The 18,254-nt window shown below is 47.4% G+C and overlaps 7 protein-coding genes across 7 annotated transcripts; 2 read left to right on the forward strand and 5 right to left on the reverse strand.

Moving 5' to 3' along the window:
• Positions 1 to 244: 244 nt before the first annotated feature.
• Positions 245 to 809, reverse strand: N7479_004902 (uncharacterized protein; the record flags this gene model as incomplete). Its single annotated transcript, XM_057252599.1, has 2 exons — positions 245 to 331; positions 450 to 809. The coding sequence occupies 2 exons, from the start codon at positions 807 to 809 to the stop codon at positions 245 to 247; spliced, it is 447 nt and encodes a 148-aa protein (XP_057111924.1).
• A 439-nt stretch (positions 810 to 1,248) lies between these two features.
• On the reverse strand, positions 1,249 to 3,261 carry N7479_004903 (DUF4246 domain-containing protein; the record flags this gene model as incomplete). Its single annotated transcript, XM_057252600.1, has 1 exon — positions 1,249 to 3,261. The coding sequence occupies one exon, from the start codon at positions 3,259 to 3,261 to the stop codon at positions 1,249 to 1,251; it is 2,013 nt and encodes a 670-aa protein (XP_057111925.1).
• Positions 3,262 to 3,804: 543 nt separating this feature from the next.
• On the reverse strand, positions 3,805 to 4,656 carry N7479_004904 (uncharacterized protein; the record flags this gene model as incomplete). Its single annotated transcript, XM_057252601.1, has 1 exon — positions 3,805 to 4,656. One exon carries the CDS (start codon positions 4,654 to 4,656, stop codon positions 3,805 to 3,807), a length of 852 nt encoding a protein of 283 aa, XP_057111926.1.
• A 660-nt stretch (positions 4,657 to 5,316) lies between these two features.
• Positions 5,317 to 8,440, forward strand: N7479_004905 (glycoside hydrolase family 71 protein; the record flags this gene model as incomplete). Its single annotated transcript, XM_057252602.1, has 2 exons — positions 5,317 to 5,400; positions 5,447 to 8,440. The coding sequence occupies 2 exons, from the start codon at positions 5,317 to 5,319 to the stop codon at positions 8,438 to 8,440; spliced, it is 3,078 nt and encodes a 1,025-aa protein (XP_057111927.1).
• A 3,066-nt stretch (positions 8,441 to 11,506) lies between these two features.
• N7479_004906 (uncharacterized protein) lies at positions 11,507 to 11,833 on the forward strand (the record flags this gene model as incomplete). Its single annotated transcript, XM_057252603.1, has 1 exon — positions 11,507 to 11,833. The coding sequence occupies one exon, from the start codon at positions 11,507 to 11,509 to the stop codon at positions 11,831 to 11,833; it is 327 nt and encodes a 108-aa protein (XP_057111928.1).
• A 2,058-nt stretch (positions 11,834 to 13,891) lies between these two features.
• N7479_004907 (nucleobase cation symporter-1 family protein) lies at positions 13,892 to 15,631 on the reverse strand (the record flags this gene model as incomplete). Its single annotated transcript, XM_057252604.1, has 2 exons — positions 13,892 to 15,423; positions 15,490 to 15,631. 2 exons carry the CDS (start codon positions 15,629 to 15,631, stop codon positions 13,892 to 13,894), a joined length of 1,674 nt encoding a protein of 557 aa, XP_057111929.1.
• Positions 15,632 to 16,075: 444 nt separating this feature from the next.
• Positions 16,076 to 16,924, reverse strand: N7479_004908 (uncharacterized protein; the record flags this gene model as incomplete). The annotated part of the gene is made up of 1 exon (XM_057252605.1): positions 16,076 to 16,924. The coding sequence occupies one exon, from the start codon at positions 16,922 to 16,924 to the stop codon at positions 16,076 to 16,078; it is 849 nt and encodes a 282-aa protein (XP_057111930.1).
• Between the last annotated feature and the right edge of the window lie 1,330 nt (positions 16,925 to 18,254).

Below are 18,254 nucleotides of genomic sequence, written 5' to 3' on the forward strand. Positions count from 1 at the left end.
GGTAACCATAATCTTTACAGTATAGAATAGAACTTTACAAATCTTGAGCTTCATCCTCGTACGAGAAGCTTTTCCAGTCTACTCATGGCCCCACTTTTATCTACCATACTTAAGGCAAAGTCCTAATTCCAGTCTACTAGACTGCAACCACCCCCATGGGATAGGAGTATCCATCAAAATTATAGAAATAGTCAATTATCTAAGTTACAGGGTATCATATACACCTATATTTAGCTAGTAGACGCTAATGGCTGTGTCCATGACCATGGTGAGAGTGACGATGAGACCGCTCGCGCTTTGCGTGGTGACTTGGCTCAGGCTGCTGAGGGATCTATAAAGTTTAGTCAGTGTATCGAGCGCATTGCGGGCAAGAAAAGCAATAAAGATAGAGAGGAGAGGATATTGAAACGACAAAAATTGAAGGAAAAACAAATATTTGAGCAACATACTAAAGATTGACTAGGTGCTGCTAACACCGATGTACTGACACCCCCCGAAGATCCAGAGAATGTATCACAGCTTCCCGAAACGAAATGCGGACTCTGTGCCTGAGATACCGGGTTATCGCGATACAGTTGACATTCCTGACCAGAGGTCGAATACAGCCAGGCGCGACAAGTGGCAATCCTGCCGCATTTCGCAGCACAGGCAGCGTCATCAGGCACCTCGTAGGAGAAGGTCAGAGGTGCATGGCTGAACATGGATATTGTGTCGTAGTGGACTGCATCGGTGCAATTTGAAGATGAAGCAGCTGTCAATGTTGCTGTTGCTTGGAGAAGGAGGGCACTTAGGGCCCAAAGGCAAAACATAACGTCAGGTAGATTCCGTTCTCTCAAGCTGGACAAGATGTACATGGAACAAGCATTTGAGATAAGGCAGTTCAACTGCCAAGGCGCTAGGAACGGAGTGAACTCGGAAATTGAAACAATACTTTGGCTAAACTATACGAGCGCTGGTGCTTCGGTTAGCTTAATAGTCGCCTCAGTGGGCCCGAGCACAAATGAGATTGCAATCTCGAACTTGTCTACTGGTAGAACTAAATTTTTCTTGCCACTTGGATTATATTAGCGAGCGTAAATACCAGGAGCTAGGGGATTTCCGACTGAGGTTACATTGCCCTGATATACTAGACAAGAAAAGAGAGCAGCACCTAAAAGGTTTTTAGCCTAATTGGTGATAGCCGTTTGAACAATCATCCGGGTCTAAGCAGAAGAAAAATTGGATTCGAGACATTTGAACACATATCCTTCATACATCCTGGAGTAGCAAAAGAGCATTATTGCGCCCCACACATTTATCGATCGCCGTTCGAGCGCGCTCATGATCATCATGGAGCTCCTTTCGTAAGCGCCGTGCCTCGAGTTCAGACATAGGCCAGCAGTCGGTTTGACCCATGATGGAAAGTACCAACTCTCGTGGCAAGCGCTTGTCCAGATCCGATGCTTGCTCCGCCGCCGCGGCCCACCACTCATGCTGCTGGGGCGGAACATTCCGTGTTGAGCAAACCCGATAGTGAGGGTCCACCAGGCGAAGCTTGACAAGAGTCATATGGCCGGGCTGACTGGCATCCCTTAGTTGAAATGACTCTAGCTTCGACCGATAAGTATTAGGCCAGCTCAGAAGATGGCCCTCTGTAATCCCGACAGATCCGAAAGTATGTAGTGCGCGAGGGGGCTCTTCGTAATTTGGCCAGGCTCCAACATCCAAAACAAGAGATAGCGCCTCCGGGACCTCGCATTGAAGCTCGTCCGTATCGATTTGGTCCTCGTGCTGGAACGCCACGCGGGCCTGCGTTACATTCTTGCATTCCACCGCGTATAAACTGGTCGCAACAATATGGTCGTTGCGGAGGCCCTCGATGTGGAAGTGGCTTACTCCCGAATACACGGGATTCTCGGGCGTGAGTTCAATGCGAGTAATTTCCACCACGACTTGGAGACCTTTGTGCCGAAATTGCTGCTCTAGTCTCACTGGAACATGGTGATGGTCTTGTGGATCCGGGTACTTACCAACGCGCTGCGGATGGATCGCGCGTCCTGTACATTGACCTTGTCTCCATTGTTCGTAGGTGAATGAGACACCGGGCTCGGGATGGTCGAACCAAGCTTTTCGTCTTCTTTTCGCGTTGAGAGCAATGCGCACGTGTTTTGGAATGTCCCACATCGCTTGGGTCATGTCTTCCCATCGAGCCCCGTAGCTCATACAGGCCTGCTTCCATCTTGGTGGCTCGGGCCCTGCGAGGTATTCACGGGCAATATCGCAACGCTCCTGCCACTCTTCATACGTAGCACACTGCACAGTCCAAGTGAGCCACCTGGATACCAGATTGAATACTTTGTGATCTTCATTCCGGTTGTGGACCTCACAGCCATATGTCAAGATGCGTGGCGGACGGCGTCCACGGGTGTTGCCGTAGAACAGAATGTCGTTCCAAGAAGGGACTGCGCTTCCGATGAGGCGCTCAAGCTGTCTATACAGCCCCTTGTGGCGCTGCGGGTGGAGATTGTTCACATAGGATGTAATCCGAACACGGCTGTCATTCAGGGGCTCGGGCTCCAACTGCACTTCGCAGGGAAGCCATTGAAAACGATTGGACCAGCAACTTTCGTATTCGCCCCGTTTCATGTAGCGAGACTCCTCCACTCCCGGTTCTATTCTGCCGAAGGGTCGGTGGATCGGCAGACCCTTGGCAACCTGACCAGGTAATTTCCACAAGTTTTCCAAGGAAACTTCCCCACCCTGGACTAGTACATGTGAACGGTCGTACACTAGCGGAAATAGAGATGGGTCGACCAGATGAGAACCATGATCTTGTTGTGGCCCTAGCCGGGCAATCTCCGTCTGCAATTCTCCTGCCAATTTTGACAAATCAGCCTGACACAAAGCAGAGGAGCTGTCGAAAACCAAGAGATGGCCCGTTCTCTGCCACATCTCCGCTTTGTCGCGTAGTTCCGCGAGGCACCAATCCCATGTGGCAGGACTGATAAGAAAGCCTTCAGTTCCTTCCTTCGCGTTTTGGTACCACTGCGCTAATCGAGCCTCATCTGGATCCAGGATCGCGCGATCCCACTCAGGTTGCTCCGTGATATGTAACATGAGCCGGAGCATAGCCATCTCTCGTTTGGTTAGCCGATGCGAGTGGCGAAAGGCAATCAACCCATGGGCAAAGCGGGCCTCGAGGGGCAGTTGGAAATCCAGGGGGATGGAATTGAACCCTGGGACCTGAAGCGGACCATGGCCGTCGTTGTTGAGCGGCACCATTTGAAAAACAAATGTCCAAAAACTTCTCCACAGGTTTTGCAAAGAGCTAAGGGGAGAGATTTGATCTGCTCGATTTGAACGAGTTAGAGAGGAGAAGATGGATGAAATGGAAAATGAAATCAGCTAGACTTCTCTGCAGGTTCCACAAGCGAGCCGCCATCCTGAGTCCCGACATATCTCGATAGTCCCTGCGTAGTAAATACGACATTCTAATTTCCTATCTTAACAGAGGCGAATTTTTAAATCCAGACAGGCTCTATAGAATGGTCGGTTTAGGGAATTTGAAATGTTCAAGGGGGTTTACCCTACTCCGTACAGTGGTGCCCATTGTTTCCAAGCCAATAACCCAACCAACTCTGTGGAATATTTTACTATGATTGAGGGTCAATTTCAATTATATTTCCAGACTGAAGCTGTAATTGGCTACTATGTATTCCAGACAGCCACAGGATGTAGTGAGCTGGCCTCTGTCTAATTCCTAAATACAGTACACAGGCTGAAAGGACCACTTCATTTCTAAGCCCAAATTTTCAAACACAGCAATTATATAGCCCTGCAGGCAGCCAGACTACCCAGTGAGTCAGACTGAGTGTGAATACTCTGCAAGATACGGAGATGAATGCGCGTGCTATCAGGAATCACCTCTTCATCGCCCATAGCCTCAACATGGTCGGTCCAGTGTCGGGTAAAATCTCTGTAGCCATCTAAGGCACTTTGCGCGTTATAACTTGTGCCTTCCGTCGCTGCAATCGCAGTTGCATCCCAATCTATGTCCTGATATGTGGCCACGCCGCCCTCCATGCGCACGTTATCCACGACGATATGTCTCATATTCTCCCGACCAAATTCAATCCCGAAGGCCTCTCTTTTAGCCTGGAGAGTATCCTGCGCACGCTCAGCATGAACACGCATCAAAGTTTCTTTGGCCTCAGCAAGAATCCCCCCTGAAACAACAGTGGGGTGCTTGTCGCGTGCGTTGGTGAGAATGTCGGTAACCTTGAGAAGAACATGGCTGTGAGGGACCGTTTCAGCAAACATTCTCTTTGAGTCATATGTGTTGTAGTTCTGTTCCACCAGCAAGTCTGCAAGCGCTGGGATGTCATCAGGGCGCGTGAGGGCGCCCATTCTACCCCCATCGCCTGTTGCCGCGGCATTATAGCGACTTTGAATGCTCTTGATGAATTCCCACACCGTGCAAACAGATTTGCCTGCAGTTGGTATGCAAGTAGAGCCTAATTCCCCATATTTTCCGGTGACTTCCATGTCAACCAGATAACCGTAGTAGAGATATATGGCTTCAAATGCGTGTGCGTATGTGGACCCGCCGGCCACCTGCGCAATAACGGTGCGTGAAAGGAAGGCAAAGAGACCCAGGAATATGAAGGTGAGCTTCATTTTTATCAAAAAGAGAGGGTGTATAGAGAATGATCCAGGTCTGCGAAGTAGGTAGGAGAGGTGAAGTGTTGAGAATTCCACAACGGCGAGACACTACTAGGTAACCATCATATTATATCGCAATCTACACCTGGGAAATTGAAAGACCTACAAGGGCGCTCTGCTAGAGCCAGGGTCCATTCTCTTTCTGGACAGCGATAATTTGATCCGATGCGACATCGGGAGTCGGAAATTGTTGCCACTATTGATGCGCCTAGCTAGGATAGTAGCGCCTGACTAGCCTAGCTAGCATCGTTTTTTTAGATTGAAGTGAAGGCACTAATTTTCAATCTCATATTTACGCTCTTTAATTATTATTCTTTATCTCGGTTACATTGTTTCAAGAGCTAACGCGAAATACGCCGACTATTTAGCATCCGAGTCGTCCGCTGTCAAGTGGAAACTATGAGTAACTACATCCCTCAGAACATGGAGTTCTAGTCCTTCTTTTTGGATTTTTCTGCTAAACATCGGTCGGTGGTCTCTCTTTTCACCAACTGCTGCTTATACTTCTTTCTATCCTATTCAACCTGCACACAGCGTGTCTAGCTGGGGACTCTTCTTGCCGGATTGATTTTACTTTTCCTTTTTTTTTCTTCTTCTTGTTTCTTTCGATTCCTCATGAATCTCCTTTGGAGTCTCGTTGTTGCAATATGGTACCTTCCTCTCATGGTCCAGGCAAGGGCAGTGTTTGCTCATTTCATGGTTTGTAATGCTCACCCTTGAAGTGAACCTTGGCTGATTATTGCAGGTCTCCAATACAGCCGGGTATAAAGTCTCAGATTGGGAAGAGCATATGAGCGAGGCTATTCATGCCCACATTGACGCATTTGCCCTCAACATTGCCAATGACGAGGATATCACCGAATCTTCCTTGGGAAATGCTTTCCTTGCGGCCCAAAACACCGGATTTCAACTGTTCTTTTCGTTTGATTATGCTGGCAATGGTCCATGGGACAAAGCAAAAGTAATCAGTCTTCTCAATTCCTACGCTGGCAGCTCGCTGACGTACTGGCATCACAACGGCCAACCGCTGTGCTCCACATTTGAAGGACCTGGCAATGCAGCCGACTGGGCAAATATCAAGAAGGCGACGAACTGCTTTTTCGTACCTGATTGGTCATCTCTGGGAGCGAAGATTGCCATGGACCAGGCCAATGGAATTGCAGATGGGCTTTTCAGCTGGGCCGCCTGGCCATATGGACCGTCGGACATGGATACCTACACCGATGCCTCCTACCAGCAGTTCCTGAATGGTAAAGCGTACATGATGCCCGTCTCGCCCTGGTTCTACACGAACATGCCCGGTTATGACAAAAATTGGATGTGGCGCGGAGACGACCTCTGGTATGATCGTTGGCAACAGGTCATGTACCTGGCGCCGGAATTCGTCGAAATCATTTCGTGGAACGACTATGGCGAATCTCATTATATTGGCCCTTCTTACGACAGCCACAAAGAGCTGGCTGATGCCACCTACGTGGCATTCGGCGACAAATACGGCAAGTCGCCTTTCAACTACGCCCAAGCGTATGACCATAGTGGCTGGCGAGCCTTCCTCCCCTTCTTGATCGACAACTACAAAATGAACAGCACCACGATCACAGAGGAAGGGGTGTCAGCATGGTATCGGCTCAATGCGGCAGGAGCGTGTGCTTCCGATGGCGACACGACGGCAAACACCGTGAGCCAGCTGCAGTTGGAATATTACCCCAAGGATGTCGCCCAGGATAAGATCTTCTTCTCTGCACTGTTGGGCTCCACGGCCCAGGTCACAGTCACAGTCGGGGGTGTCGATCTTGGCGCTTCTTGGACCCATATTCCCAGCGGTAACGCGGGTATCTATCATGGCAGTGTGTCCTTTAAAGGCCACTCCGGAGATGTTTACGTCACAATCACACGCGGCGGAGCCACTCTAGTCTCTCTAGGCGGAGAACAGATCAGCAGCGGATGTTCCAACACACTGGGCATCGAAAACTGGAACGCCTGGGTCGGTAGCGAGATGGCCGGAAACTCTATATCTGTCGAATCCCCTTCGCTGGCCAACCAAGTTTGCATCCAGGGCTGGGGAAAGGGTAATTTTGCCGGAATATGTGACTTCACTTGCAGTCTGGGTTACTGCCCTCCAAGTGCCTGCGTGTGTACGAAGATGGGACCACAGCCCGAAATGCCTAAGGCTACCGGTGTTCAAGGGTATCCCACTACAGGCGAGAGCGCTAGCTATAGCGGTCTATGTTCCTTTGCTTGCAACTACGGTAATTGCATTGCAGGCGTGTGTGGTACTACCAAGGTCCCGCTCAACGTGCCCACGACCTCGCCGTTCGTCCCGGATACATGCACGGCCGGCACTGGGTCTGGGGCCTTTGCCGGCTTGTGCAGCTATGGATGCAATGTTGGATATTGCCCTATTCACAACTGTACATGCACAGCCACGGGTCCTTTGAATGTCCCCTCCGCCTCCAACTCCAGCATTACGGGCCTCTCTTCCGTCGGCGGTGACAGCGGACTGTGCAACTTTGCTTGTGAGAGGGGCTACTGCCCGGATCCTACCTGTGTGGATAACGCATCTCCCTCAACCAACTGTGATAATGACGATGGGACAAATGCCGCATGCGATGAGCCTGTGGTTTGCGACTTTACTCTGAGCTTCGGATCGATGGATGATCTGCAAGACGCACTTGGCGACCTAGATGCAGTATGTGTGGACTACTACATGTTGGATGTGCTGGCCACAGTACTCAACCAGACCTTGGCCAACTACACCGATATCACGAGCAGCTACGATAAGAAATTCGACGAGTATGTCGAATATATCAAGGAGATCATCCCCAAGCAGCTGGATGCATTCATGTATCCCGAGGAGCCCTATGGTCCAGGAAATCAATTCTTCCAATGCACCTACAACCATATTGGCCGGAACAGCACCACACAATCGTGTCCCGCGGACATTGGTATCGTTTCGGGCACATATACAGTCTACTACGAGTTGGTAGACGAAGACGGCTTCTACAAGAAGCTATCCACTGACTATGGCATCGAAGAGTCATGGGTGAGCTTTGGAAACAACAAATTGGACTTGAGTTGTACGCCTGAAATGGATAAAATAGGCTGCGAAATGGTCCACAGAACCTACACCGGCTTTCCCGTGGAGGCAGATAAAAGCACTATCAAGGTCGCCAACCCCAAAGATATCATGACCATGGCCCTGCCGAACATACGGAGCCTCAAAGCCAGTATCTCTGTGGCTCAAATCCAGCTTGCATTGGGATCATGGGTCGGTCCCACGGATGATCTCGTACAATCCATCTCCTTGGCAGTCTTCATGCTCAGCCAGGCTGTGAGCAACATGCAGGAAGTGGTTGAGATTGCCGACTCATACGAGGAGGAAAAGAAGAAGGATTTGATCAGCAAAATATTGATGGGAGTTCTTCTAGTTGTGCCATTTTTGGGTGAAGTAGACCTCGTGACAGATGCTTTCGTCGGACTTTCGCGTATCATTACCATCATTGGTGATGCCGGGGTGGCTGCCACAACCATTTATGCCGTCGTGGAAGACCCCAAGATGGCACCGCTCACTATCCTGGAAACGCTTCTGTTTACTGGCATGCGCAATCCTGAGGAATTCTCGGCCATGGGCACCGCTCGGAGAGGCATGAGCAAGGATGATCTCAAGAGTCTAGGCTCGGGGATTGCTGCCCTGGACAAGCAGTTCCAGGACATTGTTGCAAAGTGTGTGTCCAAGTGATTGTTATATCAAATTTAGATATATTCAAAATAATGCCTCTGGTTTGCTTGTTCAAAAAGAATTACTCTCGCCATGTATGTGCATTTTCGAGTGATTGCAAGTAGACTTTTCTCTGCTGGGGCTTTCAACCTTGCAAGATTGATCGAAAGATTTAAGTGTCTTTATATAATTTTTTTGAGTTATTAGCGATTTATTCAAGACTCTAGGTATGGAAGGAGGATGTTGGATTGTCGTGGCCCATCCCTCGGGCCAACTCATATGGACACCAAATATAACATTCGGGGTTCATTTCAAACTTGCGTTAGAATGCAAATTTCTGGTTAAGTAGTCATTGCTCTCCCTCGTGGCTATACATTGGGTGTGTTCCCAAATACAGTATGAGCTTAGTATACCTTTTACGATGAAGTGAGGAGTGGCTTCAAACGCTCCAGGGGGCAGAAAGATCGGCGTTACGACCTTTTCTTTTATGTTTTTGATTCTACTAGGTAAATGTCGCCATAAATACTACCCTTACTAAAGCGATATCGAACTATTTTAAATTTTCCCCCTCTTCTTCTATACTTTAGTAGCCATAATGTGTCGAACGGGATGGTACTAGAATGACTTAATTACCAGGAGCTTACTAGGTAGAGTAAGAAGTAAAAATAAGTGTATATTTTTGAAGGTATAGGCTTAAAAAAAATCTATATACAGTAAAACCTAGTTATAACGAACCCGGATATAACGAATACCTGGTTATTACGATCGGATACCGGTGCTTTAATTAATCCACTATACTACGTATATACTAATATATGGGAGTCCTGGATTTAACGAAAACCTCGGTTTAACGAATATTTGGCTCTGTCTCAATTGATTCGTTATAACTAGGTTTTACTGTATACTAGCTCTGCTAGCCCCTGGTTCTGAGGTTAGGAATAATAACAAATAAGCTCCGACTTCGGTCAGAGAAACATAGAATCCTGCTCTATGGAGCACTTATTAGGCGTAACAAGTGGACTAGCAAGTGGGTCCTGTAAAGCGAAAATACTGTCCAGGATTGGGCTGTTCTGGTCGACAGATAAGAATCCTATTGGATAGATCGAGTATAAGTTGTCAGACCGGAATCTGACCCACGCACTCCGTGGTCAGCCTTCCTCCTGCAGCTCCTGTGTCCTCCCAGACGATCGGGATCAGCTTCCTGACGATGGAAATCGATGTAGAAGTATAGTCAATTGAAGGTGCGAGGACCTTCTGGCGCTTTCCTTAGCCGATTTGGTAGCTAGTTTTATCCCAATTATAGATCTTATAGGGTTGAAAATCGTACTTTGAAGTACCAATTTGAGGTTATTAAATCAGAGAAAGAGAGGCCTATATTGCTCACTATCGTCCCTCACTTTTTCACTAAGTTTCGGGTTAATATAGGGTATATTTGGTGGGAGACGGGCTATAAAGCGGTAGACCCAATTCTCTCTAACAGCCTCCCGGTCGGATCCAGCGCGCTTTACAATCCTATTTGCAGCGTCTATAATTGTAGAAGGGGGGATTCTAACACTAGAAGTGTGTACAGTCTTAATCTATATAACCAGTATTCTCTCTTGAACTGGAGTAAGACCTCTTTTTAGGGCGGTGGTCGTGTTTTTGCTTTCATAACCGTGGATTCGGGCGCGTAGTCGTTAGTATAGAACCTCGAATTCTCGAGCCAATTTCGCGATATTGGGCTTTTTTTGTCGTTTATAGGCAAGATAAGCCTTTTGGATTTGACTTTCTATCAATTTATTTTGGTCTGACATTGTGGTTGTAGGATAAATTGGTAGTAAAGAGGGAATAATTTATTACTGAAAATTATCGTTGAGTGGCGCGCACCAATACACGGTGCGTGTATTGGTGGTAAGCTTGGCACGATTACTCGAACCAACGTTAGACTACTAGTCTATGTTGAGGTACAGCAGAAATGATCTTTTTTCAGGGATCCGACTCTTGAGCCCGTGAATTCATGAACAAGCTTGACCTTGAATACTGTACCCACTTTACAAGACTACTACACTGCCCCCTCAGCGCTGAACTTCCCGTTCGTTTTGAACCTCTGCGATTTCTTTTTTATATGGCATGGAATTAGTTCTTATCTGGCAAAGGGTGTCAGTGTTGTATAGATCCAGCCATTCAGAATATCCCCCGGCGTCTGTTTGACAAGGCTCGGGAATTATGAGATGGCCGTGAGATGGAAACCTAGATCAAAACGATACAATAATGGAGGGAACTACTGTTTGCACTGACTAGCAATTGAAATTAATAGAAGGATACAGTATTAGAGCCTTCGGAAGTTGCCTAGGTGGGAGATATTGAGGGAAAACAAATGGATCGGTGATTAATGAAGTTGGCTGTCGAGATCCCCAGATCTTGACCCCGTTCTAGGACCTTCCCTAAAGGAACTTCCATGAGAGAATTCGGTAAAACAGAAAATCATTCCACTGAGCTAATACACTCCGCATACCACGATACAACTAGATGGGGGCTAGTTTATCGTAACCTCATTTGGCCTGGCGTCAATTCGGGGGTGTTTTCCAAGTCTGCTACCAAAGAATCATGTTATGAGGGATATGGAAAGAAATTTGGGGGCCAGGCGAGTTGCCGATCGAGAGCTTTGTTGTCGAGAAACCGGTTATAGTACATCATTACCATGCATAGTCATCGATAACGTCTATAACCTGATTATGATAGGTGTACTAAGAAAGGTCGTCATATTGTGGTCTAATGCTTTGAATCAGCAGCATCTCTCACTCTTGGCTTTAATCTTTATGCTGACTTAGAGTATGGCTGTGCAGCAGGTCTAGCATTGATAGAGCGACGTACGCAGTTATAAGAGCGTTCCATACTCGTGGTCTTTTTGGCGTTTTCATATCCATCAAGGCCAGTCATACTCTGAACAATTGTGTGTTTTTTCCCCTTGGGCTTTATCGTTACATTTGCCACACACCTACCCTAGCATCAAACATTTAACAGTTGCCCCTTCCACCTTTCATCTACTCTGAAAGCTCTTTTCCTGTCTGCAAACGAAATATACTCGACTCTCACATCCAACACATAATGCAAAGACAGATCATTGGAACGCTCAACGTCCGCTTTCATGATCACATCAAACAAGATATCCTCGAGCATCGAAACGATCCAGAATACGATATCTTATACCTGACCGCAGTACCTGATTCTAGGCACAATTTTCGTGTGCGTATCGAAGACTTCCAAAGTCTCGATCTCGACAACTACGATCAGTGGTCTCAACGTTTCATGACCGCATCCGTCCATCTCAACCAGCCTCAGCCTCTTGGAGTGCCATTTATCGTCAGTCAAGTCTGCAAACCAGGATGTACTCGGGAGGATCATTCCAAAGCCTCGCAATCGGCTTCCTCCTAGCTGCTGGGCTGGTGCAAGTAGCGTCTATTTCAAGCGTCGACTAGCGCAACAACAGTCCTTTGAACACTCGGGCTGGCAATGATTACTGTATCGCAATCTATCAGAATGCTCAATTTACCAGCGATACCATTCCTTACTCTGGTGATGGGGAGGACTGCCACACTGGTCTCGGTAACAGCGGTGTTGAATTTCAGCCTTTGACTCTAGATGCTGATGGCCGGCTTGCTTTCTATAGCCAGACTAATCGCAACGGTCCCGAGGTCGACGCCTTCAACCCAGATACCGACCAGACCGGACCAGATTGCAAGCCTCTACACGGAAGCCTTGTTTCGTTCCGATTTATCAAGTCTCGAGGGATTTGTGCGCCTTCGTTGCCTCGATTGATATTGAATACGAGTCAAGGCAAAAATTTGTATCCAGTGTTTTTTTTTTTTTTTTTTTTTTTTTTTTTTTTTTAGATTATCGAGTGAGTCTGAATGCAGTTATACAACCATCATTCTACGGGCCTTGAATGGTGCGATTCTATTATTGGTTTTATATAACGTGCTTTCCACATTCCACACGGACTAGTCTCGCAGCACGTCTTGAATCCTCTGTGCGCCCTCTCCTGGAAACAAGATTGTAAAAGCCCTTCAATATCCCTAGCTCGGTCTTTGGATAGTTTGAAGTGTTCGAGAGATTGGATCAGCCGGTGTATTCAAAAAATACGCAGTGAGGTCCAGTCTGTGTTGTGAGCGAAACGGTTCATTTCAGCGCGGCACACCAACACATTCACATAGCTGTGCTGATAATTAATGGCCGAGTTCTCAGCGACTTCTGCTCGTGGATTTTGACCAAACCTTTCCAGCAGGTTCCCATAGATACGAGGAAGCGTAGCGGGGTGAAAGCACTATCTAAGACCTGATCAACTCTACATATATTATATTATTGACGGCAACACTACCACTCTCCTCACGACTGTTGAGTATGAGCCTCATAAGCTTTCTGTCACAACTCTTCGTATGGGGCCTCTGCCTGATGGATCTATGGAAGCTTATAGGATAGGGACTGATTCACACTCGGCCTTTTCATGTGCAAGATACGATGCATTTACAAAAAGGGCCTGCGCAAATTTTCAAGGTGACACCACAGAGAAATTGCCAAAGGTCCGGTAATTGAGTAGTGTATGTGTCATTGTATCCATTTTCAAGTGCGGCAACTTTCCTCTCCTCTATATTCTGGCTTGCAAGCCATGGAATAATGTTCACTAGTTTGCAGAATACTGGCAGTGAGAAAAATGAATGTGGTATTTCCAATGCGATCTAAGCTCGTCGCCACCGGAACAACGGTGCGGTGACAACGCCAATCTTTTTTTGATGGGATAATGCGGGTGATCTAGAGAACGGTCACACGTGATGTAACTAACGTGTCGTATTTATTGATGTAGCTTACTCGGGCTGCTTATACCTACGCTCAGCTTATGATCAATGAGCAGATTAGTGTGCTTATGTAATACCCAGTCAGCAAAAAGCGGCACTGAGCAAGACGGAAAGGGAAGGCCAAGGATTGGCAGAGAAAATCAAATATTCCCGTACTCCGTACATAGGTACATAAATAACCATCTTGGTTGGAACCCTAAGATGGAAAGATATATCGACCCATTAAGAAATACATGGTGTTATAAAATCTATCTATCTGCCAAATGTTCAGATTCTTATCACGTGTTATTTATAGAAAAGTCAATTTGCACATTTTATACTTTTTTGACCGCCCATGCTGTATATTGTTCTTATCTTCTACAACACGGAAATAAGGGGTAACATATGTAGCTAAGGAAAAAAAAAACATTTGGAAAGAGGTTTGAGAAGATTACCAAAAAGGCTATCAAAAGGATATCAAAGACTATCAAGAAGACGTAACAAGGCCGCATAAGCGGACAACTATTGTGGTATGTTGTCAAGGATAAAGGTAACATAACGCAATTGATTATTATTGGCGTTGGTACTTGAATATTCACATAGATATATGTACATGCCACTTGGTACAGAACAGAAAATTCACATCAATATCAGACAAAGCCTAGAGAGCCTTTTCCACATCATCTTTCTCCTGTGTATCAGTAACCACATCCTTCCCATCGGGGTCATATGATTCCACTCCTTCGACAACTGTACCCCTATCATATATCTCATCAGGTAGAATAGCGCGGTCAATCTGAGTCTCCGTCGCAGGAAACAGCCATGATAAACCGAGATAGAAAATAGAAGTCGTAACAAAGGCCAACAACCACCCAAACTCAAATGGATGTACACCGGCACCAACATCGATATTATTGTTCACAGCATTGATAAATCCGGGAAGACACGGCGCAACACCCGCAAGGAAAGCCACGATAGCGCGCCAGTTCGTGCCAGACATGGTCTTTCCCTTAAGGCCCGGAATCTCAAATGTATAACGATATGTCGGGTTAGTGGGCTGGTATAGAGCAAGTGTATCATATCGACGACGGTTGACGACCCAGTAGTCAAACATCATGATTGAAGCAATAGGGCCAAGGAAGATGGCGTATGCAGACATGAATGTGAGGAAGTTTCCTGCTGATGCGAGGATTTTCCACGGAACAAGACACCACGACAGCACGGCGCAGAGAAGCTGGCCGCGTCGGATGTTAAGGTATCGTGGCGCCAGGGCGGTGAAATCGTTGGCGGCTGAAAGGGAGTTGGCAGAGATGTTCACGCCCAGCGAGGCTAGGGCGAAAGATGCAGCGGCGAAAAAGCGACATGCACGGTTCCCCCAGCAGCTGACCAATACCATTGGGTCCCATGGAATAGACTCGAGGTTGTAGTGAGCCTGGCCGGCGGATGAAGCGGCAATGCCAATGAAGGCAAAAAACGTGAATACAACGGGTAGCATAGGGATATAAAGGAGCTGCCATTTAGCACTGACGCGAGAATAGCGAGAGAAGTCTGATTGGTTGACCGATAAAGTCGCGTAATTGCCCAGGACAGATGTCATATTGGCCAGGAATAGCCAGCTGTACTTGGAACCGGATACCGTTGGGGCCTGTTGTTCAAACACACTGCCACCACCTTTCACGGTGACAAACGCCCATATCAAGATAGCGATCCAGGTAATAGGAACCAGAGCCGACTTGACTGTGAACAACCAACGTAATTTGTTTGGGTGCATACAGAGGAACGGAACCTGGATCAACCAGAAGAGGAAAAATCCGACCATACCGTTGGTCGTAATACCCTGTGATTCGGGGATACCATTTGGAAGATTCAAAAAGCTTGGCCAGATTGCTCCAAGCATAACACGGACAGCATTTCCACCGTTGACATTCTGGATAGCAAACCAGAAGACAGCGAGGATGACCCGTGAAACGATGGCAACATAGGAGCCCCAGAAGCCCCAGCTAGCGCGGGCAATCACAGGGAATGGAACATGGTATATGGCACCCACACTACCGTTTGCTGCGATGACCAATGATATGATGAAGAAAGATAAGGCGACAATGCCGAGAGATTCACGGTAGGTGAGGCCGACGGCAATCATACCACTGGCGAATTGCCAAGTAGCTGGATTCAAGGCATCGGAGATCCAATACGCTAATAGCATGTTCTATTAGCCCCTGATGGTCTGATGTTTGCAAAAGATAGGAAGAAGTACCATACCTATTATACTGAATATACCCCATTTGCGGGCATGTTTGGCAATCGGGTCGAGATCACGATTTGTCCACCGAGCATTACCTGCTGCAAAGGCAGATTCACCCTGCGAGACTCGTATACTCGGCTTAGGGATGCGTAGCTTCATAACTGAAGATGTAAGGTGAGATGGATGTTCTCAAGATAAGGAGGGTTCGGGACCCGATCTTTGCAGTATGTGTATTGATGTAACACCAATGCAAGGGGTAGAACAGCTCAATAATATGAGACACACACAATGCAAAAGAATTGCAGGTTCATCGTCTTCTTATTCCCCAGATTTGCCCCCCGACCTGTCCCGTGCACAAACAGGGATGATGATAAGAATGATAAGCCTGCATGGTGCAGATAAGACGAACGAATGGGAAGGGAGAGTTCCAAAGCACCTCGTAAAACTTGTTTAGCGTGTTGAGAGATATGGAGATATGCTTAATTGTTATCCATGCTGCATGCGGAGGTCTAATGCGAGAAAAACAAAACTAATGCAATCGTCACTGTGCACCCCTTAGTCATTCGTTGAACCCTCCAGGCAGAAAGTACCTGGGTACTCTCTCTACACCCTCTCGCCGGGCAAACGGACATCCTTCCATCCTCTTCCATCACCAACACCCTCCTCACTACCGTGGGGTCGGATACCGTGCCACTCGGTCATATTGATCCACCCAATCTGCTGCACGTCGCCAAATCCACCAATCCAGATAGCATGGGTGACCACCATGCGGGCCCAGAAACTCGAATGAGGGGAGTAAGCAGCAGTGGGTAGCCAGGCCTTAGCATCAGGGTGAGGCTCGGTGAAACACTGCTCGAGGGCCGCGGCTGTGTCAGCGGGCAGCGGCGACGGGAGGTTTTCCATGTATCCCATGAGAGTGACACGAGGCAGAGCAGCCGGGCTAAGAGGAAGGCCAGGGTAGACTGGACCGGCAGCATCAAGGTGATCCCACCAGTCTAGCTGGAGACTGAGATTAGAGCCAGCTGCGATGTTCTTAAAGGTGGTACCAATGTGAAGGCCAAGAATTGTTGGGTTGCCGTTATCACCGGGAGATAGATCCGACGGCAGGGATCCTTCACAATCGGCGATGTACTCGCGAAGTGCGATAGAGTGACCGGCAACATCCGAGGGAGGGGCGTGTCTGGAGGGGGGGATGGTCTCTGGGAAGTCGGTGGAGAGGACAGCGGAGGGTGACAAAGCAAGCATACGGCGGGCCATCAAAGCCGAGGTGAACCACGAGGGACGGTTGAAGGCACTTTCAGCTTCATTGTGGTGAGAGTTTGGGCCAGGGTTCATACTGTTTGGACCGAGGAAGGCCTGGAGAGTGTCTGGAACAGGGACCATAAAGCCATGGGCGGCGAGGGGTGAGAGTAGGGCGAGAGCGCCAGTGAGGACGGCTGAACGAGAGACCATCTTGACGGCTAATCAGATCGACAAGTTGAGCATAAAAATAGGGAAGATCTCGGACCTTTATAGCTAACAAGAAGGAAGTAGGAACTAAAGTGGAAGTGCGGAGACAATCAGGTGATGGTAATCTTATCTGATCAGGTCACCGGCAGTCTCTAGCCGCCAGTGGCGCCACTTATGGAAGACGAAACCGACCAGCCCTGACTTTTACTCTCATTGGCCAGTTGTTCGTGAACTGAGCCTACCGCTTTATCATCTTTCGTTTGATTGTACACCTCCATACACCCTAAATATCTACAAAACAAATATAAAAAGTGATAGCTTAACCCTGGCCAGTTTAGTTGTACAGTTTCTTTTGTATATTATTGCATATTTTTTCGGACTTAAGTAAGTGTGGGAGGCGCTAGGGGAAGATTACTTCAACTGGTTGGTTGGCATCTGGGCACTATGGACTATAATCGTGCCAAGCGCCGAACGCACCGGGGTTTGGGCGCTTGGCACAATCATTTATTGAAAAACGCTGTCTAAATGGGGTTCAAATAGGCGTCCAAATACTACTCTAGATATTATTACTTATAGGGCAGCCCGTTGCTAGTATTAGAACCTCTATATAATATCTTCACCTGGACCTTGTGTATAACTAGTCTGATTTTCTGCCAGGCAGAATTGACCAATAGGATTAAAGTCACAGATGGTCAGTTTCGTCGTCCATAGCTCTTCGGATATTCCACATTATAAATATATACTACCTAGTATCTATTGGATGCCTTGAGGATCAAGCATATAGTACTTGAGGTTCTGTAATCCGTGAATAGAAACGAATCGAGCTATGAAACTGGTTGTCGACGGAATACTGGCTTTGTATAGCAGTTCGCAATAATGTCTTTGTCTTTTAGTGCTACTCGTTCGCCTGTCAAATACTGCACTGGGGTCCACTCTTCGGGAATACCGGGAGTTCCAAGTCTCTCGTGAAAGCTGGTGGTGGCGGAGTATTTCCAAAGCAGGCTTTAACAGTCTCCGATTCCAAGTACAGCTGGCTATTCTTGGCCAATATGACATCGGTTCTAAACAACTAGACATTCTAATGTGAGAAGATAGAATAAGCAAAGCAAGGCCTAGATAAGCAGATGTCTAGGTGGGATGTATATGGCTAGTGGAGTGCGAGAATGGAGGTGAATTATTGAAACTATGGAAAATCTAACCGGAAAAAAAGACCAGCCATCAGATTCACAACCCACTTTACCCAAACTCTTAATTTTTGGAATTTTTCGGAATTTTCGAGTTTTCCTTTCGCTTAGTATAGTAAATAAATATCTACTTTCTTGGCTTCTTTGAT

This window comes from Penicillium vulpinum (genome assembly GCF_028829585.1).
Source record: "Penicillium vulpinum strain IBT 29486 chromosome Unknown utg000002l_segment0_segment0, whole genome shotgun sequence".
Classification (NCBI taxonomy): Eukaryota; Fungi; Ascomycota; class Eurotiomycetes; order Eurotiales; family Aspergillaceae; genus Penicillium; species Penicillium vulpinum.